Source organism: Syngnathus leptorhynchus, chromosome 17 (assembly GCF_054491065.1).
Source record: "Syngnathus leptorhynchus isolate UIUO chromosome 17, UIUO_Slep, whole genome shotgun sequence".
In the NCBI taxonomy this organism is placed as follows: Eukaryota; Metazoa; Chordata; class Actinopteri; order Syngnathiformes; family Syngnathidae; genus Syngnathus; species Syngnathus leptorhynchus.
Window position 1 is genome coordinate 2,662,256 of NC_141211.1, and position 11,877 is coordinate 2,674,132.

The following is an 11,877-nucleotide window of genomic DNA, read 5'->3' on the forward strand; positions in this document are numbered from 1 at the left end:
ACCTGCTAGGTGGGGGCGGAGTGGTACCCTTGCGCGTTCTGGTTGAGCGTCTCACCCATTGCAGATTCTCCATCTTCCGCCGACTGGCCAAGGGGACCAGCCTTCATCCTGCACCTTCTAAAAGATTTCACCTATTCTCTAACTCATCTCGGTAGGTCAATGGTGTCACGATGCATACAACATTACGGTTGCGTGTGATTTTTATTTGAATTGTTTTCGTTCGTGAACATAGTGACGACCAAGCTAGCTGTCAATCAGCCGGAAACTGGCCGACTGTGTCTTGTCTGAACTGTTTTGGTGAATGTTCGAATACAGTTGTGAATGACGCTGGCGATATCAATTAAAAAAATGTAATCATGTAGTTGTTCGTTTCTGTAAGCATTGTCAGTCGAGAGAAGCCGCGGTTAGCATACACGCTAGCTAGCGAGTTAGCCCGCTAGCATTAGCGAGCATCTGGTAGAGCGCCACTAGTGAGGTTAAACCAAAGCTTATCACATCCATACGGGCACTATTAGCTGATATAACATATTAACGACAAACCAAACGTTATTTGTTGTGACAAACTTGAAGAGGTATCGTCGATAAGGCGGAACGAGACCTGTCCGGACAATTCATTAGGTACACCAAATGAGATGGACAAGAAGAGCTGTTCAAAATTCTGCCCATATGGCGAAAGTATTCGCACAATATAGTCAAGTGGAAGTAATTGCGTTGAAAGAGTGGCAAAGGTTAAGGTACTTTAAGAATAAAACAGTACAACCTATGAAAAGTATTTTGTAAAAATGTAGATTCCTGTAAAAATCAAAACATAGCGTATGTAACCCTAACTGTTCAAAAGTGTCGGTTCACCCAGACGATTCAATTGCGCATGGCTTCTATTATGACAGCTGCTTTTGCTTGTGTTGTTGAATGTTCTGTTCTTCTCCAGAAGACCAGAACCTCAATCATGACGGACTCCAAGTATTTCACAACAAACAAAAAAGGTGAGTACAAATGTGGGAAAAGCAAACGCCTACAGTCAGTCTTCTGCGTCATGTAAAACATTTTATTCACACTGCCAGCAAGGGGATTCCAAAGCCATCTCGTTTTACAGGGGAGATTTTTGAGCTGAAGGCCGAGCTGAACAACGAAAAGAAGGAGAAGCGAAAGGAGGCCGTCAAGAAGGTCATCGCCGCCATGACTGTGGGCAAGGATGTCAGGTAACGCTCGGTCCGTCAAAGCAGTCGGCAACAAAACAAAAGCTTGCAGCTCCACATTGTGAGCTGAGCGAGCGAGTGTCTTTGCAGCTCTTTGTTCCCGGATGTGGTCAACTGCATGCAGACGGACAACCTGGAGCTGAAGAAGTTGGTGTACCTCTACTTGATGAACTACGCCAAGAGCCAGCCCGACATGGCCATCATGGCTGTCAACAGCTTTGTCAAGGCAAGCTCACACCGTCGTCGTGCCTCGACCCACAGCCCACCTGGCCCCTGACGCCATCTGACGGTTGCCCCGCCGTCTCCCAGGACTGCGAGGACCCCAACCCGCTCATCCGGGCCCTGGCAGTCCGCACCATGGGCTGCATCAGGGTGGACAAGATTACCGAGTACCTTTGCGAGCCGCTGAGGAAGTGCCTGAAGGACGAGGACCCGTACGTGAGGAAAACGGCGGCGGTGTGCGTGGCCAAACTTCACGACATCAACGCCCAGATGGTGGAGGATCAGGGCTTCTTGGACTCGCTGAGGGATCTCATCGCCGACTCTAACCCCATGGTGGGAATGCGCGTTTGTTTCTTTTGCCCGACCGTCAGCGTTTGTGGAGATAGCGCCAAGCCTCTCGCTCTCTCTGTGTCTCTTCAGGTTGTCGCCAACGCGGTGGCTGCACTGTCTGAGATCAGCGAGTCTCACCCCAACAGCAACCTGCTGGACCTCAACCCCCAGAACATCAACAAGCTGCTGACGGCCCTCAACGAGTGCACCGAGTGGGGCCAGATCTTCATCCTGGACTGTCTGTCAAACTACAACCCCAAGGACGAGCGAGAGGCGCAGAGGTAACCGCTTTCGTCTTTTTCCATTTTCCGTCAAAACAATGAACGGTGGTTGGCGCTGCCCGCCGGTCGACAAATAATGGTTGTTTTTCTTTGCCTCTCTTTAAAGCATTTGCGAGCGCGTCACTCCACGGCTGTCCCACGCCAACTCCGCGGTGGTCCTGTCTGCCGTCAAGGTACTGATGAAGTTCCTGGAGCTGCTGCCAAAAGACTCGGACTACTACAACACGCTGCTGAAGAAGCTTTCGCCGCCCCTCGTCACCTTGCTGTCCGGCGAGCCCGAGGTCCAGTACGTGGCTCTGAGGAACATCAACCTCATCGTCCAGAAAAGGTGCGCGCAAGCCACGAGCCTGGCTGAAACGGAGGCGGCGGCAGTGCTGCTTTTTTATACTCAAGTCTTGTGTTTTGGTTGCAGGCCCGAGATCCTCAAGCAGGAAATCAAAGTCTTCTTTGTCAAATACAACGACCCCATTTACGTGAAGCTGGAGAAACTGGATATTATGATTCGTTTGGCCTCTCAGGCCAACATTGCCCAGGTCGGCATGTCTGCCTTGAAAGCGACAAAAGCAGCGCTGCTGCTGCTGCTGCTGCTGCCACTTGCCCTCTTCATGTTTGCTGCTTTGCAGGTGCTGGCCGAGTTGAAGGAGTACGCCACCGAGGTGGATGTCGACTTTGTGCGAAAGGCCGTGCGCGCCATTGGCCGCTGTGCCATCAAAGTGGAGGTAGGACTTGAAGGAGATGTCGCTTCTTTCCCCAAACGGTGGCCGAGAGCTTCCGTTCGGGGGGGGGTCGGGAGAGTCACTCGTACTTTTGCTCCACCTTGCTTACCACTTTCTTTTGTGCAACTCCAGCAATCGGCAGAGCGCTGCGTGAGCACCCTGCTGGATCTCATCCAGACTAAAGTCAACTATGTGGTGCAGGAGGCCATCGTGGTCATAAGGGACATTTTCCGCAAGTACCCCAACAAGTATGCGACTGGCTCCGTCCGACGATCAGCCTCGGCATTGAATACGCCGCTTAGCGGTCACGCTCCCGTTGTAGGTACGAGAGCATCATCGCCACCCTGTGCGAGAATCTGGACTCTCTGGACGAGCCGGATGCCCGCGCCGCCATGATCTGGATCGTGGGCGAGTACGCTGAGAGGATCGACAACGCCGACGAGCTGCTGGAGAGCTTCTTGGAGGGCTTCCACGACGAGAGCACCCAGGTGCGCTCTTTGGCCAAATCCTTTTTATTTGCGTTTGTGTGAGCGTGAACGAGGTATATGTGTGGCCGCGCAGGTGCAGCTCACACTGCTGACCGCCATCGTCAAGCTCTTCCTGAAAAAGCCGTCCGAGACTCAAGAGTTGGTGCAGCAGGTCCTCAGCCTGGCCACTCAGGTGAAATTTGCTGAAATGGCTCGCTTCGCTGCGTCGCCCTCCCTCCCCTCTGAGCGCGCTCCGTCTTCCGCAGGACTCCGACAACCCGGACCTACGCGACAGAGGTTACATCTACTGGCGCCTGCTGTCCACGGACCCAGTGACGGCCAAGGAGGTGGTGCTGTCGGAGAAGCCCCTCATCTCCGAGGAGACTGATCTGATCGAGCCCACGCTGCTGGACGAGCTCATCTGCCACATCGGCTCTCTGGCGTCCGTCTATCACAAACCGCCCAGCGCCTTTGTGGAGGGCAGCCACGGGATCCACCGCAAACACCTTCCGGTCCAACACAGCAGGTAGCCAGCCCCTCCACCTCCTGGCACAAGCGCCAGATTGCAAATTGTCCTCGATCTCGCCCGGCAGCATCGACACGGGCGAGAGTCCGCTGAGCGGCGGGCCGGCGGCAGCAGCAGCGGCAGCCGCTGTGGATCAACCGCACGTCATCCCTAGCCAGGGCGACCTGCTGGGTGACCTGCTCAACCTGGACCTGGGCCCTCCGGTCAACGTGCCCCAGGTTTCCTCCATGCAAATGGGTGCCGTGGACCTCCTGGGAGGAGGACTCGACAGCTTGGTGAGCTTGTACCACAAAGGTGTTCAACATGCCAAGCTCCTCAAGTCACTTAGAGTGGCTACTTAGCATCAGTCTTGATATTTCTTCATGACGTTGGTGCAGAATAGGAATGTATTTTCCACAATTGAGTGATCCTCTTGATGGCTTGCGGTTGCTAAGATAACTCTCTGTCTTGTCTCTGTGTGTGCTCTGTCTGTCATGTTTGGATTCTTTTTGTTTGGGGGTGAGGGGGGGCTCCTCTCTCTCTCTCTCTCTCTGTCTCTGTCTCTCTCTCTCTCTCTCTCTCTCTCTCTCTCTCTTTGTCTTTCTCTTTGTCCCGTAGCTGGGAGGCGACCTGAGCGGCGGTGTTGGGGGAAGTCCAGCTGTAAGTGCAAGCCGCTTCTGTTTGGCTGCTGCGCTGCATGCTTGCAAAGGTCTCAAAGGGCCTCCCTATCTGTCTGATTGATTTCATCTCGGCACGTTTTGTCCCGTCCGACTTATGACGATTTACGTGACAGAGCTAGTTTTGAGGCAGATGACGCACAATGGCTATTATCTGGCCTCGGTCGCAAACGTCCGTCCTTCGTGGGCCAAAACATGCCGGGGGGCCTCTGGCTCGCTCTTCTTGCATATAGAGTTGCACCAGCTGCTTCTCGCGTGATTCTTGTCAGCTTCGTAGCACATTAGTCGCCGGCGCCGTGTTTAACCTGAGCCCATTCGCCCGCCCGCTTCAACTTGGGCGGCGGCGTTGTCCTTGCTTCAGGTGGGTCAGAACTTCATCCCGTCGTCCGTCCCGAGCACTTTTGCGCCGTCACCCACTCCCGCGCCTCCGGCCGTCACCGGCAGCGGCCTCAACGACTTGTTTGAGCTCTCCACGGGCATGGCCATCGCATCTGGAGGCTACGCGGCCCCGAAAGCCGTGAGTGCGAAAAGCGCTTTTGGTTTTTTTTTTTCGGGTAAATCCAATGGCGTTTGGACTGATTGCACCAACCTCTTTTGCAAGGTGTGGCTGCCTGCGGTTAAAGCCAAGGGACTGGAGATTTCCGGAACCTTCTCTCGCCGCCAGGGCCACATGTACATGGACATGACCTTCAACAACAAGGCCCTGCAACACATGACCGACTTTGCCATCCAGTTTAACAAGAACAGGTGGAGCAGCGCTCCTGGGGTGAACCATCGCCCTGCCCCATCCCGCCGTACGTTTCAAAGCGTGCTTGTGCTCTCCCTGCAGCTTCGGGATGATCCCCACCAGCCCGCTGCCCATTCACACTCCACTGATGCCCAGTCAGGGCATGGACGTCTCTTTACCCATCAACACCATCGGGCCGGTGATGAAGATGGACCCGCTGAACAATCTCCAGGTGCGCAAACGCATCCGAGTGACGGACACCTCGTGACGGACACCTCGTGACTATTTCTGAAGCAATTTTCTGATTTGGGCGCAGGTGGCTGTGAAGAACAGCATTGATGTCTTCTACTACAGCGTCCTCATCCCTCTCAACATATTCTTTGTGGAAGATGGAAAAATGGGTTTGTTGTTTGTTGCTTTGACCTTGATGGGGTGCCTTTGGTTCCCCACGCAATTTGGCCAAAGTTGTCAAGTGTACCTCTTGTGTCTTCCCAGAGCGCCAGGTGTTCCTTGCCACCTGGAAAGATATCCCCAATGAAAATGAGCTCCAGTACCAGATAAAGGAGTGCCACCTGAACGCGGGTAGGTCCCGCAAACGGCCCAAAGTGGGATGCACTGTCAAAACCAGTGTGCAGAAAGAACAAACTAACGCGAGAAGTCCCGGGCCCCGTTCGTCACTTCCCCAAAAGCAGACTCGTCCTTCAACGACCTCAACTTGTTGTTTTTGTCCACCCACTTGCTTGTCTTGTAGGACACTTGGCCGGAAGGAGCCGTCCACTTCTTTTGACCGTCAGTCAACTCACGGTTGCATACGTTTTCGGAATCGCTGGCCGCCCGTGCTAGTTGCCCGGTTCGTTAGTTGAGAGCTCCCTCGAGTCGCTGTTAATTAGCCGTCCTTTTCCTCCTAGATGCAACGTTTGTGTTAGCCTCCAGTTTTAGCTTGTGTGTGTGTGTTGCTAGCTGAACTGAGGTACCCGGTGGCAGAGCAACTTTTGACTTCCAGTAGTGTCAAAGTTGCCACGTTATTTATTTTTCCCACCTGACTCTAAACTTTCAGACACGGTGTCGGGCAAGCTGCAGAACAACAACATCTACACCATCGCCAAGCGTAATGTGGAAGGTCAGGACATGCTCTACCAGTCCCTCAAACTCACCAACGGAATCTGGATACTGGCCGAACTGCGCATCCAGCCAGGCAACCCCAATTACACGGTACGCCGTTTTGTGTCTCTAAAAACAAAAGTCTACACACCCCTGCTTAAATCTCGACTGGAAGCGTTTGCGATTGAACGGAGGAGGGGTGTGTGGACTTTTTCTACACGCGCATGGTTCAAGAGCATATGACTGAGCCCTGCCGTATCCCGGCCGATCCCACAGCTGTCCCTCAAGTGTCGGGCCCCCGAGGTGTCTCAGTACGTGTACCAGACGTACGACGCCGTGCTTAAGAACTGAGCGGCCAGCCGGCTTCGTCCTCACCTTCCTGCTCAAAATGGTGGCCAGTCATCCATTTCCTCCCGCTAGATTAAAAAGGGTAAATGTCATCGTGATCACGACTCTGACACACACACAACATAACAGTTTGTTCCTCTGTTGAGAAACGATTGGACTGTGAAAATGCATTCCATCCTTAAATGTCTTCATGTTGAGATCAACTCGCACATTTTAAACACTCAACGTTTTGTAACACTCCATCTTTGTCACCTTTTTTTTTTTTTCCCCCAATGAAGATATTTTTTTGTTCAAGACCATGTGACCAGATTGTCTGCCCCCCCCCCCCCCCCCAACTCACAAATGCTTTTGCTCACACTGCTTTCCATGAAGTCTTAGTCGTCTTTTTGTTGAGCCAGTGGCAAGAGTTTTGCACCTGACTTCAACCCAACTTCCAGGACCAAGCATTCACTTTTTTTCTCCTTCTTTTTGTAAGTCTAGCTGGAAATTATTTGCCGGCGCTTTTGGGTGCTCGTTGTCGTTTGTGTGAAACTGAACAAACTACAGTGGTATTGGCCTTCAAATTGAAATGGATTGAAGCATCTCCTCATAGAAACGTTCCTGTGAGAGTATCGTTTGTGTCGGTGGGAATAACGTAAACGTCCGTTTTTAGTCCTTGTCGTAGGCTTTCTCCAGATCCAATTTTTCCTGCATATTTTATCTGTCATGCACATCTTTGTTGTTGCGCCATACGTGATCTTAATAAAGTGTCAAGCGCTAAAGTTGAAAATGCTTTTGTGCGTCTAGTACACCACAAAGAGTTCTTTTTCCTCGTTAAAGGACTTTTCCAAAGACACAGAGGTTTTTATTTGTTTGGTGAATAAGTGACCTTAAATGTTTTAAGGGCAGCTAGCGTTAGCAATGATTGTCCGAGCGATTGTGCAAACGCCGGCCGCTAGCCGTCAATGTTCAACCCTGCCGACACGTGTCGGACGCCCTAAAGAAGAACCGGTGTCCGTCCGACGCTGTGTTCAGCTGGCGACCTCGCGACCGCCGCTCACCCGCCAATTTGTTTGTTAGGACTCCCGCCCCAGGGGTGAATTCCAACAAAAGACGACTCGCGCCAACATTGATGCAGCTCGCGTTCACTGAGGGCAGAAAGAAGCGTTTAGAAAAAGAATTAAATGGAGCGACCTTCCATATTGCAATTGGAATTTGTCACTTCATTCTTTTTTCAAAGTCATCTTCCTGTATATTTTTTAACCAAGACGATCAATACATGAATCTGTTTTGCTGGTTCAGACGCAAATTCAGATTGCCGGCGAGGAGTTTAGTGGGAAGCGTTGGAAATTGTAATGACCAGCGGTTTTTGGAGATATGCGTGTGTACAATGACTCGTCTTCGTGTCGCTCAAGTTATTACAAGCAAGTCTCGCATGAACATTAACAGACACCGCAATGAGGTGGGGGTCGGGGGTGTGTGTGTGTGCTTGAGGAGGGCAGGGGGGGTTTCATCTAGAGCCAAGCGACACGTCAAAGTCTGCACACCCCTGAGGAGGACTTCTCGCCGTGGTCTGGCCGTCGGGTCCCGGTACTGTACAGTAAGCAAACATTCGGAAATCCTCTTGTGCACTTTTAAGCCTTTAAGGCGACTCAGCAGACTGCCGGGAAAAAAACAACAAAAAAACTCCGTCATGACAACTTTCAGTGGCTTGGGTGTTTTTCTGACAGGTTGATTTGAAGGTGAGAAGAACGTCACCTTTAGGATGGGCTTCAGTGAGCTGCTGGATGAGGTCAGTAATCTGAAAGATTTGGGAGAACCAGCTGCATGTGTGGAGTGCCGCGTGCAATGACGTGTCCGCCGGACGTTGGAGTTCTGATTCGTTTCAAGTCGCCGTCGTCTCAAAAACCCGTCTGCGACCGGTCTGTTGCGTCACCATACTTCCAGTGTAATTGACTGGCGACTGCTCCATTTTGGGGCGGGTCCCACCAGACCAGTTTTGTCCATATGCCCCTTTGGACGAGCGACCGGTGTCTAGCTTGTCCACGTGCCCTGCTATGGGTTAACGACCGGTCCATTGGTTGTCTGTACTTGAGCGTGTGATTGGGCAAATGAGCAGGAAAAAGATGGCGTCGGAAGTTGTGGCTGGCTGGAGCGGAATATTTCAGTCCACTCCTGTGTGCCACCGCTCAGATGGGCGGTTTTGGGCGCTACCAGTGGCTCCACGTGACCCTCATCAGTTTCCCGGGCCTGCTGATGGCGAGTCAGAACCTCCTGAACAACTTTGTCTCAGGGACCCCCGGCCACCACTGCAGCGTGTCCACCAATCATAGCCTCTGGAACCTCACGCAGCAGGTACGTGATCAGATGGCATCTCGCACGACCGCTCAGCGTGCCATTGACGCCACGCCACGCGCTTTAGGTGGACCAGCGAGACGTTTTGAAAGCCTTCATCCCGATGGACGACTCAGGAACGCGACTGGATCGCTGCAGGAGGTTTTTGGGCCGCCTACCTACGTGGGCTAGCGGCACGCGAGTGTCAAAACGCTGGTTTGCTTTCAGATACGTGACGCCGCAGTGGCAGATGCTAACCGCCAACAACTCGGCTAACGTCAGTCACCTGCCCACCGAAAGCTGCGCGGACGGCTGGACTTACGAGTCCTCGGAGTTCCGAGCCACCACCGTTTCCGAGGTGAGTGGGAAGTTGACGCCATCTGGCAGGAAGTTGTAGTCATCCAGCAGCAGCAAACCATCCGGAATGGATTGAAATGAGTGTTGCATTGTGCGTCTTCAGTGGGATCTGGTGTGTACGCGGCGTCCTCTCAAGCAGATGATCCAGACGGTGTACATGGGTGGCGTTTTAGCGGGCGCCGTGGTCTACGGCGGTCTGTCCGACAGGTGAGCCTCTTTGCTTCACTCCCGCCCCTGGCCCCCTTCTGCAGCAACTTCCCTCTGCTGGGCACTACGGGGCATTGCAAAAGGGGACAAAAAAAAGATGATTGTGTTTTTGTCTCAGGTTCGGGCGGCGCTCTATCCTGATTTGGTCGTACCTGCAGCTGGGCGTCCTGGGCTCCTGCTGCGTCCTGTCGCAGTCTTACTCCATCTATTGCATGTTCCGCTTCCTGAGCGGCATGGCGGTGTCAGGGATCATCCTCAACTCCGTCTCCCTGAGTATCAGCTTTACGTTTTTACTTTGAGGTTCTCGGCGGGCGAGCGAGCAAGCGCGCGGCCTTGATCAACTGCGCCGACGCTCTTGCCGTTTGTCGTCAGAGGTGGAGTGGATCCCTACCAAAACCCGGACTCTGGCAGGAACGCTCACTTCCTTCTACTTCACCTTTGGTCAGATGCTCTTGGCTGGCTTGGCTTATTGGCTGAGGGACTGGAGGAAGCTGCAGTTGGTGGTGTGCGTTCCCCACTTCCTCTCCTTTGCCTTCAGCTGGTCGGTGCGCGGTGTCGCCACTCTGTCGTTCGCTTCCAAAACCGATATTTGATGAAAAGCCACTGCTCACAGGTGGTTGGCAGAGTCACCGCGGTGGCTGGTCCTTCGGGGCCGATCCCAGGACGCCTTGAAGACCCTCCACAGAGTGGCTCGCATCAACGGAAAACCCAAAATGATGGAAAAGCTGACGCTGGAGGTTGTCCTGTCACGCATCTACTACAAATGAGGCCCAACCGCTTGCTGGCCCGACTTGAAATTCCTTGGCGTGCCGCAATGGGAGCTTGCTTGACGTGTGACCCGCAGGTGCTTCAATCCCACATGAGCAAAGAGATGGAGTGCCATCGCAAGACGCTGACCGCCTACGACCTGGTGAAGACGCCCGGCATGAGACGTATCTCTGTTGGTCTCATCGCCGTCTGGTGAGGAACAACTTGGAATGTGGCGACTTACTCCCACCCGCCTCCGCCAGCAGCCATTCTCATGTTCCTTCCACAGGTTCTCCACCAGCTTTGCGTACTACGGTTTGGCGATGGACCTGCAGAAGTTTGGGGTGAGCGTGCTAACATTTGGGCTGCGCCACATGCTAAGCTAAGGGCTCCCGTTCCTCGATGCAGGTGAGTATCTACGTGATGCAGCTCATCTTTGGAGCCGTGGATTTTCCCTCCAAGTTTGTGGCTCTGGCCATGCTCACTTTCCTCGGGAGGAGAATGACTCAGGCCTTGTGTCTCCTCATGTCCGCCCTCTTCATCTTCGCCAACACCTTTGTCCCAACGGGTATCGCACACTCAAAAACAAAGGAATTGTTTTTTCTCGTTTTGATTGAAGCTGTTCTTGCATCATTTAATAAACAAGTTTGTGTAGACAGTTTGTATTCCTCTGTCAGACATGCAGGCCGTCAGAACCACGGTGGCGTGTCTCGGTAAGGCCTTCACCTCGGCGTCCTTTACTACTGTTTACTTGTACACTGGAGAACTTTACCCAACCATCATCAGGTATGATTCCTCCAAAAGTACAGTCAAACGTTGCTATTGGTCGTATTGCGCTTGGCTACGTTACTGCCGACGACACTTTGACGCGGAACCTGGCGCCGGTAGGCAAACCGGAATGGGTTTGGTGTCCATGATGGCCAGAGTGGGCAGCATGGCGGCCCCCGCCGTACTCATCTTGGATGAGGTATAGCCATATTATTAGAAATGCTTTCTTTGCAATTAATACCATTTGGCACCCCCTCCAGGTTTTCCCCGCTCTGCCCAATGTGGTGTACGGGGGTGCGGCCGTGCTGGCTTCGGGCTTCGCTTGCTTGCTGCCGGAAACGCTCAATGTTCCGCTGCCGGACACGATCCAGGATGTGGAGGAGAGATGGTGAGCGGTGTTATCAAATTCACCAACTAGTTTTGATCACGGCTGTATTGTATGTAGACCTCATTTAAGTAACAAATTGTCCAAATCCTCAGAAATTGCAGCCTTTTGTGGCATTTTTCAAACCGGTGTGTGCAATTTGATTGACGTGTATTCCCGAAGGTCTGGAGAAAGGCACGCTGGTCAGAAGGAAGGCTCGTCAGAAGATGAGCAAGTGGAGCTGTCTTTAAAACAAGTGAAAGAAGTTGAAGGAAGCGGTCTCAATGCCCTCTGACCAATCATGGCCACTTATTCACAGATGATCCAACTTTTATTTGTTATGTAATAATCATATGATGTGTTGATTTACAATTGTAACCCATTTATATGAAATAAACAATGATTGATCCGATGAAGGTGCCGTCTGATACAGATACAAGAAATATAAATGGTAATGATGAAAGAGACTTTGTCATTGTCATGTTTTGTTTTCAACAGTTCTGTTGTCAGTCTGTCCACAAGTGAATGAACATGTCAAATAAGTTACGGTG

General features: G+C 52.4%; 2 protein-coding genes across 14 annotated transcripts; both read left to right on the forward strand.

Moving 5' to 3' along the window:
* On the forward strand, positions 1-7,331 carry LOC147042976 (AP-1 complex subunit beta-1). The gene is made up of 22 exons (XM_085936809.1): positions 1-151; positions 929-983; positions 1,094-1,199; positions 1,287-1,422; positions 1,506-1,751; positions 1,839-2,029; positions 2,136-2,357; positions 2,442-2,562; positions 2,653-2,748; positions 2,878-2,993; positions 3,068-3,233; positions 3,307-3,405; positions 3,479-3,738; positions 3,806-4,013; positions 4,336-4,377; positions 4,756-4,911; positions 4,996-5,141; positions 5,224-5,353; positions 5,438-5,522; positions 5,617-5,703; positions 6,179-6,333; positions 6,499-7,331. The coding sequence occupies exons 2-22, from the start codon at positions 947-949 to the stop codon at positions 6,571-6,573; spliced, it is 2,880 nt and encodes a 959-aa protein (XP_085792935.1). The 5' UTR covers positions 1-151; positions 929-946; the 3' UTR covers positions 6,574-7,331.
* A 728-nt stretch (positions 7,332-8,059) lies between these two features.
* oatx (organic anion transporter X) lies at positions 8,060-11,787 on the forward strand. Of its 13 annotated transcripts, XM_085936819.1 has the most exons (16): positions 8,060-8,149; positions 8,280-8,341; positions 8,743-8,904; positions 8,972-9,045; positions 9,112-9,241; positions 9,344-9,447; positions 9,566-9,720; positions 9,820-9,988; positions 10,061-10,184; positions 10,292-10,407; positions 10,484-10,538; positions 10,603-10,762; positions 10,872-10,980; positions 11,083-11,161; positions 11,223-11,350; positions 11,510-11,787. In XM_085936819.1, exons 2-16 carry the CDS (start codon positions 8,315-8,317, stop codon positions 11,619-11,621), a joined length of 1,704 nt encoding a protein of 567 aa, XP_085792945.1. In that variant the 5' UTR covers positions 8,060-8,149; positions 8,280-8,314; the 3' UTR covers positions 11,622-11,787. The 13 variants fall into 13 exon arrangements, 10 of the variants coding, with proteins under 10 accessions (XP_085792945.1, XP_085792942.1, XP_085792943.1 ...); XM_085936816.1 differs by having other exon boundaries at positions 8,972-9,241; positions 9,820-9,992; positions 10,872-10,907; positions 10,981-11,161; XM_085936817.1 differs by having other exon boundaries at positions 8,972-9,241.
* Positions 11,788-11,877: the final 90 nt, after the last annotated feature.

Excerpts from the sequence above, each read along its gene's own strand:
- LOC147042976 (XM_085936809.1), top strand. The coding sequence starts at position 947 with ATGACGGACTCCAAGTATTTCACAACAAACAAAAAAG. Across the intron at positions 2,994-3,067 it reads TTCCGCAAGTACCCCAACAA|GTACGAGAGCATCATCGCCA; the intron begins GTATGCGACTGG and ends CTCCCGTTGTAG. Across the intron at positions 4,912-4,995 it reads GCTACGCGGCCCCGAAAGCC|GTGTGGCTGCCTGCGGTTAA; the intron begins GTGAGTGCGAAA and ends CTCTTTTGCAAG.
- oatx (XM_085936811.1), top strand. The coding sequence starts at position 8,315 with ATGGGCTTCAGTGAGCTGCTGGATGAG. Across the intron at positions 9,242-9,343 it reads GAGCCACCACCGTTTCCGAG|TGGGATCTGGTGTGTACGCG; the intron begins GTGAGTGGGAAG and ends GTGCGTCTTCAG. Across the intron at positions 9,448-9,565 it reads TACGGCGGTCTGTCCGACAG|GTTCGGGCGGCGCTCTATCC; the intron begins GTGAGCCTCTTT and ends TTTTTGTCTCAG.